At 41.3% G+C, this 24,809-nt stretch overlaps 1 protein-coding gene across 1 annotated transcript in view; it reads left to right on the top strand.

The window, feature by feature from the left end:
• The window catches only part of NPEPPS (aminopeptidase puromycin sensitive), a 38,411-nt gene extending 14,135 nt beyond the window's left edge, over positions 1 to 24,276 (top strand). The window contains exons 3-23 of the mRNA XM_068418745.1: positions 3,615 to 3,692; positions 4,752 to 4,873; positions 5,782 to 5,889; positions 6,806 to 7,006; positions 7,453 to 7,549; positions 7,655 to 7,688; positions 9,106 to 9,220; positions 11,616 to 11,780; positions 12,866 to 12,970; positions 13,266 to 13,326; positions 14,149 to 14,258; positions 14,813 to 14,876; positions 15,489 to 15,628; positions 16,643 to 16,777; positions 18,191 to 18,410; positions 19,028 to 19,170; positions 19,952 to 20,008; positions 20,489 to 20,596; positions 20,851 to 21,006; positions 21,099 to 21,146; positions 22,867 to 24,276. Coding sequence (XP_068274846.1) covers positions 3,615 to 3,692; positions 4,752 to 4,873; positions 5,782 to 5,889; positions 6,806 to 7,006; positions 7,453 to 7,549; positions 7,655 to 7,688; positions 9,106 to 9,220; positions 11,616 to 11,780; positions 12,866 to 12,970; positions 13,266 to 13,326; positions 14,149 to 14,258; positions 14,813 to 14,876; positions 15,489 to 15,628; positions 16,643 to 16,777; positions 18,191 to 18,410; positions 19,028 to 19,170; positions 19,952 to 20,008; positions 20,489 to 20,596; positions 20,851 to 21,006; positions 21,099 to 21,146; positions 22,867 to 23,019 — 2,420 coding nt within the window. The 3' untranslated portion in view covers positions 23,020 to 24,276. The remainder of the gene's footprint in view (positions 1 to 3,614; positions 3,693 to 4,751; positions 4,874 to 5,781; positions 5,890 to 6,805; positions 7,007 to 7,452; positions 7,550 to 7,654; positions 7,689 to 9,105; positions 9,221 to 11,615; positions 11,781 to 12,865; positions 12,971 to 13,265; positions 13,327 to 14,148; positions 14,259 to 14,812; positions 14,877 to 15,488; positions 15,629 to 16,642; positions 16,778 to 18,190; positions 18,411 to 19,027; positions 19,171 to 19,951; positions 20,009 to 20,488; positions 20,597 to 20,850; positions 21,007 to 21,098; positions 21,147 to 22,866) is intronic.
• The last annotated feature ends 533 nt before the right edge of the window (positions 24,277 to 24,809 follow it).

Below are 24,809 nucleotides of genomic sequence, written 5' to 3'. Positions count from 1 at the left end.
TTTGTCTTCACTTTGAAATACACTCACACTTGACATTGCTTAAAACCTTTGGCTAGGATCCACGTTTATAAGCATGGAATACAGAAATTGGGATCGTTAATTTATGTATCCATCTGGTTACTGTACAATTTCAGGAAGTATTCTGTAGAAGGACTGTAATTTATTTAAAATGCTATTGTAAAAGTTGATCTGTAGTGCTCTGAGTTTGGGAGGGTTGCTAGATCTGATTTTTATGCATTTTTTTTCCAAAGACATGGAGCACTAGCAGCTTTTTATTTTCTCATGCGACTTGGTCCAGACTGTGTACTAATGTGCTAGTGATTAACTTGCAACCTTGCAGTGCCAAACTCTCCAAAGTTAGCAGGCTGCCAAAATTGTGTTGTTCTCTTCAGGAGCTTTTGTATTCGATGCTGGTAGGAATTCAGACAGCCTTTTACTGCAATTACATCTTTGTTATAAGCAGTTCTCTTAAACTCTAACAAAAAGTATTGTTGATGGTTTTCCATGGTTCTTTTGCTCTGGATTAAATTATTGGCACTGAATAGTTAGTTTGAAAAAAAAAATGTAACTTTGATTCTTTCATTTATATTCTGCTGTTTCAGAAATTGATATATAAGCAGCTACTTTGAGAGTTACAAAAAATTGCTGGAGTTGAGCGTGGGAAGACCCTCTTCTAGACACCAACTCCTCAATGAGTACACATCGTGTGAAACTGTAAATGAGTGCTACCTTTTGTTCCAGATGTACGCTTGCCGTGGCTTTTAAGTGTTGATCAGAGGCTAGTTGTCATGGCAAGTGGGGCAGCCCTGGGATATCACGAGCCTCTGGGCCTCCTTGAGCGGAGATTGTGATCGGTAGGTGCTGGGAGTGCATCGCTGGTGAGGTGGCTGCTTCCAGCCTATTTAAACTATAACTTGTTTAAACATTGTTTCTAACCTTAGGGTAATTGGGATGTAACACTGTAAAATTAAGGTTGAGAAGCTCTTTGAAACAAGGTTGCTTTCTGCTATGTGTTAATGTGCTCTCCCAGGCTGTTGCAGGGGTGAAAAAACCCGGAGGTCTTCCCCTTCTTCTAGCACTGGTCATGTTTACCTGTGTCTTTCCTAGTGCAGGTTAAAAAGGTTATAAAGTAGCGGAGCTACAAATTCAGATACACTCAGGAGGACCTCACATTTGGGAGAGGAGGAAGGGGGAAACTTGATATTCATTGTCAACTTTTGGCAGAAGATCTGCATAATACGCATTCTTCTGTATTTCTCAGTTTCACTAGGTTAGAACTATGATCCTGAAGTCATGGTATTGTTTGTCTTCGGTATCAGATTGTTTCCATTAGAAGCTGTAAAAAGATACAAATGTTTTTGGTTTGCTGTGGTCATTTGAAAATACATGGTGGGGGGGAGTGTTTCTGCATTCTTGGACTGATCTTTATCAGATGTTGCTCAGGTTTTCATTTCGCCTCTGACCACAGGCTGACAGCCCAGCATCTGCAGGTTGTCCAGCAGCGGGATTCCTCCCAGGCAGGCTGACATAAATTTCCGACAGGCACTCAGCCCGTCCTGCCCTCTGCCCGAGGTCACTAACGTGCTATCGCAGAGCAACAGGTTTGTTGTCTGTTGGACTCTAAAGATAGCCGGGGTCAAAATTCATTGGATCTAAACGATGTAGTCAGCAATCAGCTCCACTCTCTGTTGCTGGAAGCCCACTTTCGGACTAGTATGTTGTACGTTAGCATTGTTCCCCTGAATATCTTCTCTCCATCTCCTTTTCTGCCTCAGTATTCTGCAGAGTTACAAGAAGAAAAGCTAAACCTGTACTTTTTGTTGCTTATTGCCCAACACTTGCTGGCATTTTGATGTCCTTGGCTTGTATTCTCTTTAGATGGTCTATCTCATCCCTCTTACAGTTGATTTTAAATATCTTGGAACTCCTCAGTACAGACTAGTAGTCTAAACTTCTTCTACTTGATCCTGTAAAGAATTTTTTTCTTGAATTTCTTTCTGTACTGTATTTTTTTTTTTACAGCTAGAATTGTTTTATTGTAAGCATGTATGTTATGTACCCTAGCATGGTGGTTAACTCTGATTAAACGCTGAGCAGAGCACTGTGAAACCAGTACTTAAGACTAAAACATCCATGCAATTTTTGCATTTATGTTCTCTATGAGCAGAGGTTGGTATTAACTCTGGCTTTAGGCTGAAATCGTACTATTCCAGAATAAATAGCTCTTTAAATTTTATAAAAATAAAAACATGTTTCCAGTTATTTTTGTCCCATATGGAACAACTTAGCTGCACATCTTGCAAGTGTGCTTAGGCCGCCTCTGAAACCAAACACCTGAATTCTTGTAGTGATACGTGAGTGTGGAAGACAGGTCATTCTGTAAATTAAATTGTTGTTTCAAACAAGCTTTGTTGTTCAGAATTCCATGTAATGAAGAAGTGGATATAGTGGTATGTTTTTCTTTTAGGTTGTTTGCCTCTAAGTATCACAGCATTTTCCAGTATCCTTTTTTGTCCTTTTTTTCTGTGACCATTCAAAACTAGTGTCTGCTTCAGTAGATAACTGAGCCTATTTACTGAATCTTTCTTTCTAGGTCAGTTTTGAAAGTACCTGAAAAGGTTACCAGGCTCTTGCTGGCATTTCAATAGCCTAGGTGTGTTTCCACTGTGATTTGAGTGATGTAAGTGGGATGGGACAGGCAGCTTGCACTAGGAATGCTGTTACTTTAAACTGGTCTATGCATTTCCCGTATCTTTCCAAACCGTACTGAACTGCAAAATATTTATTGTGTTTATAAATCTAGAATTACACATCAGTATGTCTGCATAGAAAGATGTATCATTGCGTCCAGGCTTATGAAGTTTGGTAGTTCAAGATGCTGATGTGTGGTAGAAAGCATCACTCGTTTGTTTTGGTGCAGATTTGCATTCCTTAAAGACAGCTGGTTGTAGCAGTGGTTGAGTATAGTGACATAGGGAGTGGGATTTGCAAAGTGAGGTCCTACGTAGCTATTGTAGATTTTTTTGCTTGAAGGAGCATGGATGTACATCACCTTGGATGCAGTGAGTGGGACTTGAACGAGGAAGGAAGAAGCAACACCAGGTGTTCTCTCTGGGCTCTAACTCTGAGCTGCAGGACAGTTTAATTCCTGTGTACCGATTCCCTCCCCCCATCTATCCAGCTTGGCCTCATAGTTGGGATGTTTGCATCTACAAGTAGATCCCATGCTGTGTAAAAGCCATAGTGCTTCGTATTCTGGTTGATTTTGGATGCCCTTGCTGGATGGTACATAAACTCCAAGGTAGACCCCTGGTTCTGAAGACAATTTTTGAATAAAATCAACATTGTGTTTCTCTTTGTGGTTGAAACCAAACCAAACCACCTTGCTGTGGGTATTAGTGTGCTTTGCAAAGCGAGATCCGACAATGGGTGGCATTTCTTTGGTTGCTTGCACTTATATCATTCTGGATTGTTCAAAATCTTTATTGATTTGTTCCCTAACTACTACAGCATGTTGTTGGATTCAGCTGATTCAGTTAATTTTAAATGTTCGTGAGTTACAAAAACACCTCTGGGGCTTATTTTGAACAAAGTAATCTGTTTTTCTGTTTCAGAGGTACATGCCACCGGGTTCAACTATCAAAATGAGGATGAAAAGGTTACTCTCTCCTTTCCCAGTACCCTTCAGAAAGGTAAGAGCTATTTTCATGCTTTCTACTTGCTTCAACCATGTGTTTAAGACATTTGCACTTGAAAAAGCTGCAGTAGGACAGCTACGTCTTCCCTGAAGTTTCTGACTGCGAGTGTCGTGCTCCCTAGGGAATCTGTCCACTGTAAGTCCCTTTGTGAGCCTCTGGAATTGAAAATGTCGTTTCACTAATGCTGATGTTTGCTTCCAACACCTGAGGTGACTCTAATTATTTACCTGCTAGTGAGAGTTAGGCTCAGAAGCTATTTGTGTTAGCTACTGATGATCCGTTTCCCTCTTATTGAGAATGAGCTGATCTGAATTACTGCAGTATTTTCCTAGGTGTGAATGTACTAATTCTTTGGAAACTGCTGCATTTTTTTGCTCTGAGGAGTTTGTCGATTGAAACTCAGCTCCCCAGTTAGAATCAAGCAGTTTTATTTCATCTTGACAAATACAGATATAAAGATTCTCGGGTGGTAACAGTTTAGTGTTTCATTCTGTAGGATATTGGCCTGCTGCTGCCTCTCTGATCAAGATCAGGTTTCCCCTTTTGCACTGAGACATTGAGGCCAGAATAAATCCCGATACTAATTGACTTCTAAGCTTGAACACAGCCAGTGCTCCATCCTGGCTTTCGTAGTAGATTTCAGAGGATGCTATTATTGCTTAGTAGCCATCCTATATTTTTGCAAACTTTACTTAAAGGTAAGGTTGTAGGATCAGACTTCTCACATGGCTTAAGGTAGGACTTTTCTGGTTCTTGCATCGTGTTTAGAAGATGAGAGTGAGTACTGCAGCAGCCTCTGGTCTCCGATCAATGCTGAAACGCTGTGGTGAGCCTGGCTTTGCCTGCCTTGCTCTGCTGGAGCTTATGTTGTGGAAGGAGAGTGAAGGGTTGGAGGGAGGCTGGCAAAAAAGTGATGGGTGGAGATGAGTTGAAGGGACATTTTCTTTCAGAAGGGCAGTGGGCCAGCTGAGTAGCCTGGCCTGAAGGTCCAGACCAAATAAATGTTCTGTTTGGCACACGCCAATAACAACGTCCCATCTGTTTCTGTTACAGGGAAAGGGACGCTAAAGATAGACTTTGTAGGGGAGCTGAATGATAAAATGAAAGGTTTCTACCGAAGTAAATACACCACCCCTACTGGAGACACCCGCTATGCTGCTGTCACTCAGTTTGAGGTAAGGGCTATAGTTTTGTTTGCAGGGAGTGATGTTCTTAGTATAGGATTTATGCTTAGAAGAAGCAAAGACCTGATTTCCTGGCTTTAACTATACCCTCTGGGTAAATTTCAAAAAAATCCATGGTTTTTTACTTCTTGCTCTTAGTGGGGATGGGTAATACTAAAAGCAGCTTTTACATTGTGATTTCAAGGTCAGTGAATTCTGGATCTGGCAAATTCCCCAGCCAAGGATCATGCTGATGTGTGATGCATCGTATATACATAATTGCTGCAATGTTTAAGAACAACTATTTATTTAGATGTGGTCAAATACCTCTTTACCTTCCTTTATGGAGTATATTAATTTTTTTAATAGTACACTCTGCCTTTATCTCAGTATCTTAATGACATCCAAAATCGGAGCCAGATACTGTCTCAAGTATTATGTAAACCCTGAACATAATGACAGAATTTTACACCATACTGTAATTTCATAGTTATCTGCCTGGTTCCATAAAAACATGGAGTAACTACTTCGTACAAAACATTTCTTGGGTGCAGTCTACTAACAAGTAGGTGGTCTTGTGTGTACGGTCTGTGAACGCCTGGGTGCCCTCTCTGCTTTCACATGACTGAGCTTTGCTCCTGTCATGACTCTGCTAAATTTTGCTCAGACTGTAGAATTCCATCAGAGCACAGGGTGCTTTTCAGCTGCATTTTTTTTTTTTAAACCAAGAGCGAAATAAGTTATCACAGTAAGAATAAAATGCTCTAATGCAGAGGTCGGAGTGTCAGTGAGGAGACTCTATACCAATGACTAACCATCATACCCCCAGCTTCTTGCCTGTAAAATATGCTGAATTTTTGTATGTGTTTTATTGCCACAACCTCTTGGCATTCATTTGTTTAACGCTCTTATTTCCTCAGGCTACTGATGCTCGCAGAGCTTTCCCTTGCTGGGATGAGCCTGCTATTAAGGCAACATTTGATATCTCTTTGGTGGTTCCTAAAGACAGAGTAGCTTTGTCAAATATGGTAAGTTCTTGATGGGCAAATAAACGGTGTTTTAAATAAAACTGTAATAATGCCAGCTGATTATTTGATAGTTAATAGCATGTCTTGGTAACAGACAGAATTAGGAATATAGGCTGTCTTGCTAGCTGTTCCTGAGCAGCTCTAAATTGAGAGAACTTTGTAAAAGATTATATTGTGATGTCAGTTGTACAAACTGCAGTGGTGTTTGCTTAAAAAAAAAAGTCTTAGCGTATGTTATGGCACGTGCTGCTTGATTAAGAGTGACTGGGGAAAAAAAAAAGTGCCTTTGTGTGTTTATATAGCTGTTATAGCTACGTAAGCAGACACAGCACTTGAGATAAACAAACATGTTTTCTGCCCTAGAGAATTTTTGACCAGAACAGGGGTACAATGTGCAAGTAGATATACCTCTGTCACAAATACAAGTGGGTATTTTCAGGTTGTTACCCTAAATATGGTGCCAAGATTTCTAGAAGATGTTGCTGGAGAAGAGCAAGTCAGTTTAAAAATAGACTTTTTTATTCCAGTAGCTAAGTTTCATAGTTACCTGTCAAGCAGAGCCTTACCCACTGACCGCATGGGTTGTGGTTTCTGTTTCAGAATTTAAAGTAAAAGCCTGGTGCCTTATTGAGATGGGGTAATATTCTCTTTGAAGGACAGCAGCTGATAGCTGGTGTGTTCAGCTGCCTTTGCAGTAATAGAATATAACGTATATATTGTAAAAGTACACTTCCATATGTGCTGGGGGCTTTTTAGTTACAGGGGGGGAACTACGTTGTGGTCTGTATTTTAAAATCATAAAAGAAGTCCTTTAATTTTAAAGGAGTGACTCATAAGGATGGAGTAGTTAGTCAAATGTATTGTGCAATACAGTTTCACTTCCATGAAATTAACTGATTCCCTTTCACGTTGGAAGAACGCCATTGACCGGAAGCCGTACCCAGACGACGAAAATCTGGTGGAGGTGAAGTTTGCTCGCACCCCTATAATGTCGACGTATCTCGTGGCGTTTGTGGTGGGAGAATACGACTTCGTAGAGGCCAGGTCCCTTGATGGCGTCCTAGTGCGTGTTTACACTCCCGTTGGCAAAGCGGAACAAGGAAAGTTTGCATTGGAGGTAAATGTGCTCAGGGTGACTTGGTTATCGCTGTAGCCATCTCCGACAGGCTGGACATGGCTCTCCTCTGCTCAGTCGCCTTAATCCCTGCAAAGCTCTTGAGGGTGTGTTGTGCTTTAATGGCTCAGAGAGACTGGGCTTGATATTAAACAAAATTTCAGTTGTGGACGGGCTGATGTCTGTAATGACAAAAACATACGGTTTGATTCAGTTCTGATTTGGTGATGTAGATGTTGGTCCAAAGATGATGAGAAGTACTGAAGGGTAAGCTACAGCCTGGGAGAAAAAGGGGATGGGAGTCTTCCAAACCATTGTGCTCTGGAAGCTGGAAATGGGGCTTCTGGAAGAAATCTTGTGTGTGCTGCTTTCTTAGGCTAGTTTCAGTCACAAATTTTGAAGTTTTACTAGTTGTTCCAAGTTAACATTTCTCCTCTTGTTTCTTACAGGTTGCTGCTAAAACTCTGCCTTTTTATAAGGACTACTTCAATGTTCCTTACCCTCTTCCTAAAATTGATCTCATAGCTATTGCAGACTTTGCTGCTGGTAAAGTAACTCACTTTATTGATGAACTGTATTTTATTTGAATTTTAAACATTTAGGAAGAGGTGTGTATCAATATCAATAAACCTTTGTATTTATTTTATAAAGGTGCCATGGAGAACTGGGGCCTTGTTACTTATAGGTATGCTGTTAAAATACTGTCTTTCCCCCCTCTTTGTTCACTAATTCTTGGAAGTAATTGGATTAGTTTTAGGGAGCTGTAATTACTGGGTGTCATCCCAAATAAGACTGAGTAAATACCTTCAACTCTTGCTTCGGTTTGGATAATTTTAACTTCTGCAGCAGCGTGCGTTATTGTACAAGCCTTAGGAAGGCAGGAATGAGCTGTTACAACTCCTGTCCAAGGGTGTGAGGTTTTTAAGTGTTTGGCAGCACTGCCTGTTCTACAAGAGAACTTTCTTGGCCGCTTTTTTCCCCATAAAAGTTACGTACTTACTGACACAGCTGGAAGAGTTTCTTGTTTTATGTTGTAGGCAAGTTGGTAAATTTAGCAACCACAGTGTAACCATGTGGATGTGAGTAAATCAGTATTAACTTGCCTTCCTTTTCAGTTTTTTTTTTTTGTTCATCTGATCAAGCTTTTGTACTTTTGCTTGATATTACTACATTATCTGTGCTCGTTGTTAGAATGATTTTTCCTTCATTGGTTTGTAAGCTTTGGACTTTAAATACTGAAATAGTTTGAATTTCTTCTGCTAAACTTTTAATTTGGCCTTAAAAATTGAAATGGAAATTTGATCCCAGGTTTAAAATCTACTTGTCTGCTTATCGCAATTCTGATGAAATCTGATAGTTGACTCCCTGTGGAAAAAAAAAATTGTCCTGGATGAGGAAAATTTTTGGAAGCCTTTCTTAATTGTGCTGTTAGTTTTTCCCCCCCCTTATGCTCAGTTTGGCACGCTTGCTTTATCCCTTTGGGGACAGAAGGTTGGCATAATCTGCAGGCACCATCTATGCTTTGGGATGCATGTTTTTCCCCTTGGAGTTGCAGCGGTCCAGAAGTCCTTTCTGACTGACCCACTAAGTCCTGATCCTGACAGGGGTATTTATAGCAGAAGGTTGTGTGCCTGACCTAGGGAGCACTTATATGTGTGTGTGTGGAGAACCTTGTGCATCTGCAGTGGCGAGTGTGGCACGGCTGGCTGTGTGCTTGGGAGAGCTGGAATTCCTCTGGGGGTGAGGGAGGCAGAGAAGACTTGCTGTGCTGTGCATACATCATACAGCACACAGGGAGTTACAGCTAAGGTTCCTAGATTATGTAGGTGAGCTATTTTATAAATAAAGGGTAAACTTTCTTGTTCCTGCTTGGGTTTTTGCTCTTGTCTTCTTGCATGCCATAAGGAATTATTGCTCCAAAGCATTCCAACAGCTGTGGGACTTACCAAAATAATTTCCTGTCTAAACTGAAATAGCTTTTGGTTTTTTTCAGTTGTACTGATCACTTTTTAGCTTGCTTAGGTAATTTAACCTCCTTTTGATTGTGTTTTTTCCCTAGGCATGTGCCACTCTGTTCAGTTATCTTTCTCTCTTAAATACAGGGAGACTGCATTGCTCATTGACCCCAAAAATTCCTGTTCTTCATCTCGCCAGTGGGTTGCTCTGGTTGTAGGACATGAACTTGCCCATCAGTGGTTTGGAAACCTTGTGACCATGGTACGTAACAGTTACAAGTTCTTCTAGTTTTCTTTGACATGTGCTTCATATCGTGTGTGTGTTCAAGTGCCCCTTAACAGCAGGCATGCTATCTTTAAAATTAAAAAAATTAAATAGTGCTTTATTACCACTTTCTTCTTTACTAGTGTGTTCTTTAGAAGTATTCCTAGATCTCTTCTATGTGAAGTAATGTTCAGTTGTTTGAATGTAGTCCTAGTTAGAGCCGAGCAGGTGAAGTAATTTTGGTGGGAATAAAAGCATATCTGAGGCAGCAAGACTGAAATCTGTAAGTAAATTCCATTTAGCTAAAAACTGAAGCCTGTATCTGTCAGAGCTTCTGCTGTTAACAAATGGCTTCAGCTTACCCTGTTAATTAGTTCTGACATTCCCTTTTCTCAAAACCCTGCACACAGATGCTTGAATCCAAATATTTCACAGGTTAGGAAGTTTCTTGTATTGTAATAAACCAGCATGTTTGGCAAAAAGAGCATGGCTTCTGGAGGCCCAGATCTGCATTGTTCCGGCTTTTAGGCTGCCTAAATGAAGTGTGAGTGAATGGAGGAAAAACCCCAGTGTAAATATTAATTACAGCACTAAGCAGAGGTTCTCAAATTTTTCCACACTGCTATGCCTCTTAAAACCTAGTCAGCTGTGTCCGTTCCTGTGTGTGGTAGCACAGGTAGGGGAGTAACACAATATTTAAATGGAAAAGTAATATTCAAGTGATATATTTTTAGCTTTTAGTACAGTTGAGCAGCTGGAAGCAAGGAGAGGCAGCATCATGTGACTAGACTACACTGTAGGATGCCAGCAAGTGCCCTGGGGTCCGTTAGTGACCCTTGAACCATTTGTGGTCCTTCTGACCATTGAGAACTGTGGCAGCAAGCTCGAGAAAGTGTCATTGACAAGAATCTCTAAAATTTATATTGAATTAGCTTTTTATTTTCCTTTTGAAGTTCTAGGTTTTCCGAAAATTTTCTTTAAGAATTTTTTCTCCTATTATTTTGTGTTCTGTGATGCAACTGTGAAATACAAAAACACATTCCAATGTTACTTCTCAGTTTCCAGACCATCAGCTTTTTCTCCTCTGTAATCTGAGGTGCATACAGCACAGCAGAAAGCCTCGGTCCCACCACTGGTTTAGTTTGCCAGTACCAGATCTTACTGGCCAGCACAATATGCCAGTTGTTCTTCTGTAGCAAAGATAAATGGAATCAGAATACTTCCAGGGGAAGAAATAGATTCGTGAGCAATTAGGTTGCCAGTGGGATAAGAGAGGAAAAGGAGAAGTGAAAAGATTTAGGAGTCCACCCTAATTGCCCAAGAATCTATTTTGCAGTTGCATTAATTCTTCGGCACCAATCTGTGTGTATTGGGACCTTGTCTTGGAAACAGATGAGATCAGAAATGTAAAAGAAAACTGGATAGTCTCCACTCTAAAAATAAAGCTGGGCTTATCTGTGTAGAGTTGCAGTAACAGCGTTCCTTGTTGGAATTCCACCCTCCCCGGGGTGGTTCATTCATAGTAGGAGCAGTAGTTCTTTGTAGGACAGCTTTTACTGGGCTGGTTCTACATCCTGTTCAGCTTCTTTCACTTAAGGGCCCTTGTCATCCCAGCCATGCTCACCGAGTTAACCCCCCCTTTACATTTAAAGAATGGGTGGTAAGGGCAGTTATGGAAAAGGGAGTTTTCTTCCTCAGTATCCGTAGCTTGTTTCCTGATCTCGCCTACTTCAATTAAATATTAGAAATGAAGGGAAGAATTACAAAATGTCAATGTAACGTTCTTATCTTAAAAAAAAACAAAGCCCACCTTTGGCTGGTGAGAAAGAACTTTTAACTGTTTACTAGATTTCAGGTTGCCATAGTCTAGAACACTTTTTCAGATTCCAGGTTTTCTCCTTGGTGTAAGCATACTCTTTAGCAAAAAAACCAAACACAAACCCAAACAAAATCAGTCTTCTGCAGCTGCTGCCATTCAGTTTGAAAAAGACACCGGCGTTGTGTTGCCCACAGTTCTGCTGCTCTACTGAGCCGTGGCCTTGCACGTCACTGACTCTTTTCCCTAGCCTAGCTAACATCCTTAGCTGTTTCCTCAGTGGCTCTGCTCTGACCTCTAGTCTAGTCTCTGGGAATTTCATTTGTACCTGATGCAGTTCTCCTCCATGCAGAGTTTCTAAAATTTAAGACAGAGGGGAGGATGATTATTGGGTGCTGATTACTCTTCTTGGGCTGATGGCTTCATGTAGAGAGGAATTTGTGCCTACAAGTGTTACCTGTTTCTCTGATTTGTACTAAACTAAACCATTAACAGCTTATCTTTGCTGGAAACTTCTTGTTGATTAAATGATGCTGTTGGAATTTTGTTCTTTATTCTGTCTTCTTATCTTTCCAGGAATGGTGGACCCACCTCTGGCTGAATGAAGGATTTGCCTCCTGGATTGAGTACCTGTGTGTAGATCACTGTTTCCCAGAGTACGATATCTGGACTCAGTTTGTTTCTGCTGATTACACGAGAGCTCAAGAGCTTGATGCCTTAGACAACAGTCATCCTATTGAAGTAAGTTCTGTCTTTGCTACTGATTGTCTCCCTTTTTGACTTGTCAGCTGGGTGTAAGCTTTTTTTCCTATTAAGAAAAAAAAGGGAACTTTGCAGTCATTCACAAAGCAAAGGAACACCTAAGGTTGCGTTTACACTTTGTGGATTTTCCTCTACTTGAATTAGTATTTCAGAAGTGAGGTTTGAGGGTCTGAAGGTGGCAGCTTCTGGAGTTTTTCTGCTCTACTGACTTGAAATGGCAAAGTTGTGAACAAAACTCATCATTGTTTGTGTTTTGGTTTGGTTTCTGATCAAAGTGGGTAGTTTTCTGGCCCTTGAGCCCAATGAAGTTGCTACTGACTTATTTCAGTGCTCAATAACATAAACCAAAGTGCAGCATAGCCCAGAGCCCCAGCTACCAAACTTTGCTGGGCTTGTACTAGTTCCCATCTGAGGCTGCCTTGGATGTTCCTGCATTGTACTCCCAGAACTGTGAGTGTGATGCAGTCAGTCTTCAAATGAGCAGGATCTAGCTGGGCTTGCCGCTTTGGAAACGAGGTGGCAGTACAGTGAGGAAGAGAAGGCAGCAGCAGTGAGCTCAATTACAGCAAAACTGGGAGCTGTGCTAGAAGAAAACTCCCTTGTAAATCCTAGAGGTCACCATGGACAAGTTTTCAGATCGCTTAGGAGATGTTTGATGTAATAGATGTTGGGAGATGACCTTGCTTTGTACAACAGGTCATTTTAGAGTGACTTACTCATTGCGTGCACTTCCTGAGTGTGTATTGTTCACTGTCCCAGAATTAAACAACTTCCACTGTTGTGTTTTTTTGCTTTTGGGTAAGTGTTGAACCAAAGGATTGAAGCAAGATCCCCAAGTCTATTTGATTAAATACCCAAAGCTAAGTTAAAGTAGGTTTAACCTTTAAACCAATCCTAACCCAGCCATATGTAGGTAAGTTGAATTGACTGGGTGCAGAGATTCCACTAAACAAGTTAGTGATGGGTATGAGAAAAGTCAGCTCCTTAAACACTAGAACGAGCAAAATCAAATCTTGTATGGCAGTTAAAGTTGTTCTCACTGTTAATTATCCTGTTTACCACAGGTTAGTGTTGGCCATCCCTCTGAAGTAGATGAAATATTCGATGCTATTTCTTACAGCAAGGGAGCGTCTGTAATCCGAATGCTACACGACTACATTGGTGATGAGGTAAAAAGATTGTTGTTAAAAAGCCAAATGTAGGTTGTAAAATTTTTTACAGTAAAAAATACCGTTTTAAAAAAAAAATTAAATCTGTGCATTCTATATTTTGAAAACTTTTCTCCAATTTGTATTTGGGATCTATTTGAACTTACCTAGGAGAAATGAGATAGTGGGAAAATACGGAAGGAGTTACAGATGTACATACTGACCCTAAAATTCCTTGGCTGATCCTTGAATATAAAGGGAGGATAGAAAGGACCTCCATTCTGGTGCCATTACATATCCAATTGTGTGTTCCCAGGACTTTCGGAAAGGAATGAATTTATATTTAACGAAGTTCCAGGAGAAGAATGCCGCTACAGGTAATGGTGGTTATTATATGCTTAAGAAAAGTGATTTCTGGAGACAAAATTTTTAGTGCTAAAGTGATGGATTCTTAAACAGCTGTTTTTTCCACCTGAGATAACTGAAATGCGAGGAAATAATTGGCTTGTTTCCAGTTTCATACAATGGGTCCCCTGCACAGCCAGCATTCAGGATCCTCTAGGGGTTCTCTATGACAGGAGTAGGTGGCTGAGGTGATCTGGAAGGGCTGCATTTACCGTTGATAACCACATCTGCGTAGTAATCTAATTTAGAAATAGAGTCTGTTGATTTGCCACGTAAGCCTTTTGCAAGCTTCCTTTTGCAGTATTGATTGCATGTGTGATTAAACAGTTCAAAGCCTTGTCTAACATCTTACAGTGCTTTCTTTACTTAAACCTTTTTTGTGTATCAGGCATAAATGTGGAAGTGGAACATCGTGCTCTATCAGCCCAAACCAGTCCGTGTTCGGTCAGCTCTTTTGGCATATAATACATGACAAACTTAAGGAGAAGATTCTTTTATTTACCGTTTTGAATATTTAATGCTCACTTTTATTATACTTATCACAATGTGTATTGACTGCCTTTTTTTTAGCAGTAAAGAAGCTTTCTTCTCCCCTCTCTCCTCTGTGAGTGGTTTGAAATATTTCCTTTTCCTTGCCTATCATCTGTTACAATTCAATAAAAACACAACCCAAAACATGAAGGGCAAACTGGAGTAATAATCCAGCCTCCCCCCTCCAGTACTCATATAGTGTCCTTAATAGCATCTGACATGTCGAGACTCTGGGAGTCCTTAGTCAGACCTTTCTTCTGCAGAGGACCTCTGGGAAAGCCTGGAAAAATGTAGTGGTAAACCTATTGCTGCTGTGATGAACACATGGACCAAACAAATGGGATTTCCGCTCATTTATGTGGAAGCTGAACAGGTAAATATAACTGTGTGTTTTTCAGCACTTCAGATCAAAAGTTCTGCCTTTTACTGTGTTTTAGAATCAAATTCAGTCGTATGCAATTATCTAAAAAATTCTCTTTGATCGGGAGGTGGTACAGGGTGTTGCTTTGTTTAGTGACAGTCCTGTTTCTGAAGGGAGGGGAAGTGCAGCTCGCTTGAGGAACCTAGTTGCTCTTGGTGTGTGAAATGTGTGTTGGGCAGACATATCTGACTTCACTCCCCTTGCTACACGTTTTGTTTCTCACTCCAGTTCAATCATTCTTATTCTACAAGATTGCAGGGTGAGTGAGGGTTACTGGCTGGAAGCTGAAGTCAAACAACAAATTCAAATGAGAAATAGAGCATGTGTGTTTTAACAGTGATTAATGCATTGGAATTATTCTTGAGGTAGGAGGAGAATTTTTCTGGAGGAGAATACAAGTTACTCCACTTTAGAGGGCACATGAACATACTGTGATATACAGAAGCTGAGATTAGATGTTCTGATAATTCCTTTTTCTCTCTCTTTTTTTCTTTTTTTTCCCTCAGCAAGAAGACGACAAAGTGTTGAAGTTAGTCCAGAAGAAATTCTGTGCCAGCGGACCATATACTGGTAAGATGAGTGCTAAGAGCAGGAATGGAGCGTTCATTGCTCTTCATTCAATGGCAGCAGTTTTGAGAGATGAAAGAGTTGCACTGCAGAGCAGGCAGGTGCTCTGCTTGGATTCAGGTGTTTAAGTATTTATTAAAACTTTAGAAAATCTACGGTTTAACGCTTTCACACGTGTGGTTTCCAGTCCTCCTTGCATGGAGAACAGCATTCATTGGCAGTCTTTGGTTCAGATTTCATTCTGAGATGCTCCTCTTCTGATGTCCCGTTTAAGGCCAGTGCTGCCATCTGAGGAGCTCTCTAAGCTGCTGGTTTTATAGTAGTGCTGAAATAAAAATGCCTCTTATGGGAGCCAGCTCTATCTTAAGAGAAAGTTTCTACCCACCTTCCATGCTTATAGAAATTAAAATGTTTCCTGAAAGCTCATTTAGACATTCTTGGGTTTTAACTCTAGAACTGCTCTTTTCCTTCAGATTTGTGCCTTTTTAGATTTACATTTAAGTAGCCTTACTTAAACTGCTGCTGAATCTTGTTTGAACATCAGGCAGAGTTTCTCAGTGTTGTGTGCATACTTTTTTTTCCTTAGCCCTTCCTTTTTATCATTTCTTCTTTCAGGGGAGGATTTCCCCACGTGGATGGTCCCCATAAGTATTTGTACAAGTGATGACCCCACCTGTGCCAAAATGCAAATATTGATGGACAAACCGGAGCTCACCGTGGTTTTGAAAGATGTCAAACCAGACCAGTGGGTGAAGGTGAGTTGTCACAAAGGAGAATATATTACTGGGAATAAGTTTGCTTGTCACTGTAATGGTCCCTTGCATTTCATTTTCCTCTTCTTTTTTTTTTTTTGGCCCTTGCAATCTTGTGTTTCTCAGGGAGGGGGGCCTCTCTGTGCTGCTGTTGAATATTGGCTCCTCTGTATAACGCTTGCTTAGTGCAGTCCTTTGCCTTCTGAGAGGAGCCTAGACAATGCAAACTTGAACCTTTTAAGAGTCTGAGCCTGGAAAAACTGTGTGCAATTAGAGGCAGCTTTTGAGTTGAAATGTGGTGGCTTTTTTGGTATCCCATGGCAACCACAGTTTAGTTAAAGTCCATCCGGAGCAAAAATAGTCCTGTTTATCTTTCATTAGTGTGAAGGTTTTTGATTGGCTATTGCCAGACAAGTACAGATCTACAAGTGAAAAACTTCCCTGTTGAGGTCCTACTGCAGACACCCAGTCAAACTGAATTCAAAACTGAAAGACAGCTGGGACTGTTGCTGTATGAGCTGGTAATAGAGGGGTAATATTACCTCTGGTAATAGAGGGGCATGAAATGAACAATTCTGAAAATGCCCTGTCTGAATGAGGGTAGAGGCTCTCCTCTCTTTAAGAAAATGGTTCTATCAAAATTGAATGGAGCAGGTCGTGGGAGAGAGGTTACAAAAGTTAAGATTTTAGCACCTCCAGTCTCCTGCATTTTATCTTCTCAGTGCATTACTTCAGGTAGGAGTTACCCCTAGAAGAGAAGTTTCTTTTCTCCTTGCTCCCAGTCTCTGTTTCTTTATGCCAGCTCGCTCTCGTCTTCTGTACATCTCAGTGAGCATTTCTTTGAAATCTGAAGTCTTTCTCCCTTACTTATGATTTGTTTTTTCTTTTTGTTTAAATGATAGTGACTGACTTCTCTGAGCTGTGATGCTTTGAGAAATTTCTAATGGTTCAAAAATAAAAAAGCATTTCCTTATTTGTTCCTTCCTTTTAATTTTTTACTCTTTTGCTACATTTCAGTTAAACCTGGGAACAGTAGGGTTTTACCGTACTCAGTACAGCCCTGACATGCTGGAGAGTTTAATACCAGCGATTAAAGACCTCTCCCTACCCCCTGTGGACAGGCTTGGCCTGCAGAACGATCTTTTCTCTCTGGTAAGCAACCCTTTGCTATTCTATCTGGTAGTGAGAGCTACAGTAACTGCAGAAATCGGTGTCTGGAGAGTCAGTCTCAGTTTCTGGAGGCAAATTGCCTTTGGGATTACTGCATACATCTAACTATTAATTAGCTTGACAAGTTCTAACTTGTATTGTAAGACTTAAACCCTATGGAAGCAGTCTGTCTATAACCCCTGATGATGCACTGCTCTCTGTAGAGGTGTATTATACTATAGTTGTTTTTACAAAATTGTTTTGAGAACTTGCTTTCTTTTAACTCCTCAAAATCAGGATATTTTTATGATCCTCTCAATGACTTTATCAAATACTTTCAGCACCACGTGCTTTAGTCAGTTGGGCTTGTTATAACTGTCCTCCACTGCAGGAGATGGCTGTTGGGGATTCTTACCCCCAGAGCAGGTGTTGCTGGCTCTGAACTATTGGTTACTGTACTCTGTATTTCAGATTGCACTTTCTTATTCTTGCTAGTCAGCAAGTTTATGGAAACTTCTAAAAAATGTGGGTTTGATACCCTGCCTCTCTAGCTTCAAAGCTTGTAACTCTTGTCCTGGCCTAGTTGAAGGGGTTTGGAACTGTAGCCTGAGTAATTTCCCAAATATTGCAAGACTAATGGGACAAAAAAGTTGAGCAAATGATACACGTAGGAACATTGTGTTAGACTCCTATTTTGGTTTCGGTTCTAATCATGTTTTTATCATAGGTGAAATATGGCTTAGATAATAAAAACTGATCTTCACCTCTTTTCCAGTACCATAAATTACTGGTCTGGTTCCAGATTAACAAAAATCTGAGCAATCTGGTTGGAGATACCTACTGTAGGTATTACTCAACTACACTAAGCACAGAAGTGTTTTCATGACGCTGTGAAGCAGTTAATATAGAATTTTCCTGGCAGAGGTGGAAAGGCAGTACTTGTACTAATTCACAGAAAGCAAAAATGACTTCTGCAGTTTTACACTCCCAATTTAATGAAGAGCAAAAATTGCACCTCTAAATCTTTAGAGTTTTTGGTTAAAATAAGGTTTGGGTGGGTGTGATAATCTGGCTGAGAATAACTCTGGGGGTTTGCTTTTTCTTGCCAGCATTGCTGCCGTTTTGTTAAGTCACTTAATCTCCTTGCCTGTTTCTTGTTTGCAAAATGTGCTGATAATTATATAGCTGTCTGCTTGTAAAGTGCTTACCTGTGTATAAAAAGCATCGTGTGCCATGAGCAGGCAGCTGAGGTGCTCTGACTAGTGTTAACTCACCTTGGCACAACCCCACAATGGAAATAGTTTATAATCAGGCTGTGCAAACTGAACAGGGATGACTGTAAGATAATGTGATGAGCTATTAAATGTCTTAATTCTGTCTGGAAGTAAGATTAATCTGTGTCTTTTCCTCTCTCAGGCCCGAGCTGGAATCATTAGCACTGTAGAGGTTCTAAAAGTCATGGAAGCTTTTGTGAATGAGCCCAATTATACTGTGTGGAGCGACCTCAGCTGTAACCTGGGGATTCTCTCAACTCTCTTGTCCCACACAGACTTCTATGAGGAGATCCAGGTGTTCGTGAAAGATGTCTTTTCACCAATAGGGGAGAGACTGGGATGGGACCCCAAACCTGGAGAGGGTAGGAAACTTCTGCTGTGAAATCCAGTAGTGGTTTTGGAAAACTCCTGTGTAAATAAGCCATCAAGATTTTGGGAAAGGGGAGAGAAGGGAGGAAGAGGAGTCTGAAGTAGGCATTCAGGGGTATTTTTATACTTAAAACCAGACAACCACAAAACCCCAAAACAACCCTCTGTTGTCAGGCACGAGTTAAAATGGTAAAACTTTTCCCTACCTGGTCACTGATAAAAATTCTCTGCTTTAGCTTTGCATCTATTGGAGTGCATGAAACCTACTAGACTACAAGGTGGGAAGGCCATGTATGTGCATGATTACTCGTCCTAGTCAGTCCTGTTGTAGACACAAATGGTTAATGTTACTGACTTAGCTCAGGTTACAGGCATAGCCTGTTGTGTTTGGGCCAGCATAATCATCTCCTGACCCTCTTGCCATAAGAAAAGCAATGTATTCTCCAGTTGGCACCAAGGAGAGAGAAAAGGCCTGGTTTCTTTAGGTATCCTCAAACGTGTGGAAGGATTGTTATACAGCTCTGCCCTGATCACTCTAGGTGGAAGAACACTTAATTGCTGAATTGTGTCTCCAAATAATTATTTTTTTTTCCTCCTACTCACTCATTAGGTCATCTAGATGCCCTTCTGAGAGGTCTGGTCTTGGGCAAACTAGGAAAAGCTGGGCACAAGGCAACATTAGAAGAAGCCCGACGCCGATTTAAGGACCATGTGGAAGGAAAACATATGCTGTCAGCTGATCTGAGGAGTCCTGTAGGTTATAGTAAATTTTGGTTTCCAAAAGCCTGTCCCCACTCAGCACTGTGTGCACTGAACTCTTGTATTTCCAAGAATAGGGAAGCTAGAGCACACCAGTATCAAGGTGTGAGACCAGCTGGTTTTGGCAGAGGTGGTGGGAGCTTGGATGAGTCCAGTTATGAAGAAAATGATACTGGGGAGCATGGTACAAACATCCCTGTGTTTCTTGAATCAAGTAAGCCTTATCTGTCGTGGCCAGTACTTAGTCATAACTGGTAAGCTGGGCTGTACCCACACTGACTGCCACAGAACAACTCTGGTCTCTAGGTTGTGTTGCTTTTTGGGTTTGGAAGACTCTTCAAGTGCAGTGCTGAACCTGAGCTGCCCTCTCATTTACATCCACCCATGAGCAGCCTACATCCTCCAGGTTTAAAAGCACTGTGGTAAACTGCGGGGATCTTGGAAGAGCTCTGCGGGTGTCAGCGTGGCCCTGCAGAGCACAAAGTCTGACTGTGGTGGATATGGATTGAGTGTATGTGAAGTACTTACTAGCTAGGTGTTGTGTGATATAAAGATTTCTTGTTCTGGTGTTTTGCTGTGGTTGAAATTACCGAAATTATGCTGAAATTGAGGAAGAGGAGTTGATGCATCTTTAAAATCCAGTCTCAAAAAATGGAAGGGATCAGTGCTGATATCTTCACTTGTCTGAATCCTAACCCAAATATGTAGAAATTGATTGTTGCATTTCTAAAAGTGTGGTTATTGAAGGACCTTCCTTGTTTATGCTCTATCTTAGGTATATGTAACTATTTTGAAGCATGGAGATAGTACTACTTTAGACACTATGCTGAAGGTGAGTGCACGCTCTGTTGTTAACACTGCCAGCTTAGGCAATGAGAAGCTCAATATTCCACCCTACAAGTTCCTCTGAGATGTAGTTTGTCGGTTCAATCCGATGATTTGCAGATGATGTGGACACTCAGGCTTCACGATGGTGTTCCTTGGTCCGAGTGTGGTGTGAAATTGCCACCTAGTGGATTGTGGCACCTCTCACGTTAGGATTATTTTTCATCGCTTGGAGGCACGGTCCTACTTGACCTTATACAAACAGTGGTGAAGATCAGTTTATTACTAGGTACTTTCTGCTGATGTACACGTAATGAGGTCCATAATGTGGACAGCTGCAGGATGATTCATGAACAAGTTTAGTTTGGCACATATTAGGCTTGAAGACTAATCTAGCAGCTCTAGCCTATACAGCAAGGTCAGGAGTGCTAGGGAAGAAGTCAGCATTTAATACCATGCACTAATATTATTCTCTTTGGCTTCGAAGCTTCACAAGCAAGCAGACATGCAGGAGGAGAAGAACCGAATCGAACGAGTTCTTGGAGCCATCTCTCAACCAGAACTGATTCAAAAAGTTCTCACCTTTGCACTTTCAGTAAGTTATTGGAAAAGCTGCTGCTTCCTTACCTTGTGAGAATGACAAGTGTGTTCAGAGCACGTGGTGATGGAGCACTGTGCGCATATAGCGTGCTAGAATAGGGGGAATAATCTTAATGATTATATCTTTGAGTTGTATCTTAAAGTTTGGGAGGGGAAAAAAAACTATTGTTGACAGATTTGACATAGAAATGCATAAAGCAACATGCTGTATTTGTTGGAACTAATACTTGTCTACATTTTCATCTTCAGGAAGAGGTACGTCCCCAGGACACGGTATCTGTTATTGGTGGAGTAGCTGGAGGCAGCAAGCAGGGCAGGAAAGCTGCTTGGAAATTTGTAAGGGACAATTGGGAGGAACTTTATAATCGATACCAAGGTGGATTCTTAATATCCAGACTAATAAAGGTATGTGAGAAAAGTCCTGTTCACATACATGACCAAAACTAAACTGTTATATTTGAAATGCTTACCCTTGGTTAATATTTTTTTCCCTCCAGCTAACAGTGGATGGATTTGCAAATGATAAAATGGCCGCAGAAGTTAAGGTAAGAAATTTTAATTAACAAAGTAATTAAGTTCATCTGTGACAAATATTGTATGCTCTAGACAGTAGGCACCTGATGGAAGAGCCATGAGTTTCTAGGAGGCTTTTGGTTTTGAACTGTGGCTCTGCCTCTGACTGTTCTGACTGTTGCCTACTCCCCAAACTGCACTGCTTTAGGCTGAGTTATTTTATTGAAACGTCTTAAATTAGCATTTTCAGTCATGTCTGACTTCTAGTGATTTCTGTTTCATTAGCTTCACTCATTTAAACTTGTTATAAAATCCAGCACAGTTTGTGGCAGCGGTTTTGAGACGCCCCAAAAGACAACCTTTAAAGATAGTTATAGCAAAATTCATACTTGTTAAAACTTCCACCAGTGCTTTGTTCCTCTCCAGACTGTTACTGCACATTGGGGGCTGACTGTGCCAGCACCCAGAGACTCCTGGGGGCATTAACATGGCAGAAATTGGCTAAATTCCATACGATAGGTCCAAGTTTTATGTGGTCACTTGTGCTGTGTACTGGGAGCGAGGCTTTGACACAAGGCAGATTAATGTGTTTGCAGAGAGTCTGTCCTGAAGCTGGTGGCTCAAGGTGATGTGATTTCATCACTGGCCTCAAGCATCCCCTCTGACTTGGGAGTGTAGGCACTGGTCTTGGTAGTGTTTTAAAAATGTGTGAAGGTTTTATTGTTTACTCTTTGCCTGCACTTTTCCAGGGACTCCTTGGAAGAAGAAACTTAAAAATATAGCCTGTAATTATCGCTTTCATGTTAGGAAAATACTCAGGAGGAAATCTTATTTCAAATATAAGCTATGAGCTCTATTCTTTTTTATTGTCTAGTGATCTCTTCATAGAAAAGATTTAGTAGCATAAGTGATTTTACAGAGAAATCTTGCACTCTAGTTAATTTTTTTCTTAAAGAACATTTTCCAAAACATTTACCAGAACAATCATCTGTAACTAAATCACAACTACTTTCCAAGAGAACTTCCTGAGACAGTATAGCTAGCTTTTAGCTGGAGTACTTAATGTGTCTGAGTCTCGATGTCACCTCGTAGTGTACATTAGTGTGAGGTGATCTGCCAAACACTGGGAGAAGCCCGCTTGGGTGAAGGTGGGGGGTGACACCCGGCTGTGCCAGCTTGCTCTACCCTTTCACCAGTCGTGAAGTGCAAAGTCACAGCAGCCTCTGGTGCAGCTGCTTCAGCTATTCGCGGGGGATCGATACTGTTGATTCTGGAGGAAGAAATGTGAGACTATTCAGCGAAACTCTTGAGTGCTGCTGGTGCTCGGAGGTCATTCTGCAGCTTGGAAAGAGGCCTAGGTAGAACGCTAAGCAATCTGATACCTACACAAATGCTTTTGCAAAATGGCCTTAAGCTTCCGTTAGTGTCTCCTTCCAAGTACCCAGAAATACACACTTGATTTGCTGCTCGCTTGTTGCCTCCTAATGAGGGACTGAATTCATCTCTTCAAGCGCTGCGTGCTGTCCCTGGCAGCGAGGACACGACAGGGCAGGAGGCAGAAATGCCACCGTGGCTTTCCTCCAGCAGAGAGTCTGTGATGTTGGTGGGAGCAGATAGCGTGAGCTGCACTCAGACAAGGAGCATAACTCACGAAAGCATTTTTATACAACCTAGGGAATTTGGCGACTGAAAAATATAACCTTGTCTCTGCCTGTTTATGCCCTTATGGATGGTTGTGTGCTTTTTATACAGGCCTTCTTTGAGAGCCACCCAGCTCCATCGGCAGAACGCACTGTCCAGCAGTGCTGTGAAAATATTCTGCTGAATGCAGCTTGGCTGAAGCGGGACGCCGAGAACATCCACCAATATTTTCTGCAGCGCAAGGCCCCCCCAGCCACGGTGTGAATCTGTGCATGCCACTGCTGCAGTCCTGCTGCCGCCTCATGGGGAGAGGGAGGAGCTACCCAACAGCTGATTCATATGCCAAGAATTTGGAGTCTTTTTCTCAAACCAATGGGGATTGGACAATGAATGTAGTTAACTGGTTCCTGCTCACACTCCAGATTTAAATTCTATTAAAATTATCAGCAATTCAGCAAAAAAAAAAATATAAAAAAGAAGAGAGAAAAATCTGTAAATATGATAGTAATAAAATAGAGCATAACAAAACTGTGAAACTTCCTCAAGCCTTGTCAGTGGTTAAAATATTTAACACCCCCCTCCTGACACTCTTATTGACAGATGTTCTGTTTTTTACACCCTTCCCCAGCCCTCCCCAAAAAAAAAGGAAACCAGTGGTTTCTCGGTCAGTGGAATTTTGTGGAGAGTCTGGGGCAGGAATGGGTTAATGACTCGGAGCGTTGTGTGGAACAGGTCACTCGGAAAGGCAGGTAGCTGGCATAACATAGAGTCTGTGCATCATTCTAAGCGCAAGGGTTTGGGGAGATGTTCCTGCAGCCCCCCCCAATCCAAGGACAGTAGGTTCCCTCCCTTTTGTGTTACCTCTCAGCAAAAAGAAAAATGTTCTGTTGCTCTTCGGTTCTTCTTGGTTTCACTCACTGATGTCCTTCTTAGAGATAACGGAATTGTAAGGAAACATCTTTCATAGCCACATTAAATAAGAGAAAGAATCATGCAGTTTATTTTTTTTTTCTCTTACTAAATTGCACCCTCAAAATGCATGCAAATGAGGAGATAACTACTGTGTGACTGGTTCTCCTGGCTGCTCTTAGGGCAGGTCTCTTCCATTCAAGACACGGTTCCTTGTCTAAAAGATCCAGCTTGTTCAGTCTCCTCATGACCGTAGCAACACTAGCTTTTCGTTCCTTTCTGTGGTGTCGATGGTAATTTGATTCAGAAGCCTTAAATTAGTGATGACTGGCGTGATGATGAAGTCTAAGCTGTGTGCCATCATTTACTTCACAAAGCAGCGTCGTCTACTAACCAGACACAACACCCTCTAATACAAAGGTTGGACTTCCATATATTTTTTTTTTTTCTTTAACAGGAATTCATATTTGGTGTGGCTTAACTGTATTTCAGAAGGTCATCAGACTAACTGTCAGACTGCTTCCCTGAAACATTTTTGTGCTATTGTTTAAAAAAAAAACAAAACACAATTTAAAACAGTTGGCGTTAATAAAAATGTCAATGTGAAATTCACGTCCTGATCTTGTGTTCTGTTTGAAGCCTTGAAAGAGTGTTGCTGCTTTCAAAGGACCTCAAGCTCTGAGGGAACAGCGGAGGTCACGTGTCGATGGTGCCTTTAACAGTCCCAAGGAAACCCTTGTTCTCAGCCTTCTCTTCTGCTATCAGTGCTAGGTCTTAGGGCAGCTGAATGAGCACATACCGTACTGATCGTAAGTAGATGTTGTGTAATCTGAATAAAGACTGTAGTTGAGCACTAAAGAACTAACCAGGACACAATTTGGTAGGCAAAGGGGAAAAAAAAATTGTGAATAAGTAAATTTCTATTAAACAAACACCTGAAAAGCTGAGGGACTCTGCAAGAGGGAATAGTATCGTGCAAATGCTGATGCCAACCGCGATGAGCCGGGGCAGGGATGTGCACCAGAAATGGGCAGGTTTATAGTGGAGGTGCAGTGCTCCTGAGCAGTATCGCATCGGTTGGTAGCCCTAGGGCTAGTGTGGCTACACGGTCCGAAATGAGCCTGAAAGAGGGATTCTGTTTGTCC

Source organism: Nyctibius grandis, chromosome 26, assembly GCF_013368605.1.
Source record: "Nyctibius grandis isolate bNycGra1 chromosome 26, bNycGra1.pri, whole genome shotgun sequence".
NCBI classification, from domain to species: Eukaryota; Metazoa; Chordata; class Aves; order Nyctibiiformes; family Nyctibiidae; genus Nyctibius; species Nyctibius grandis.
This window is presented reverse-complemented; position numbering and strand designations above follow the sequence as displayed.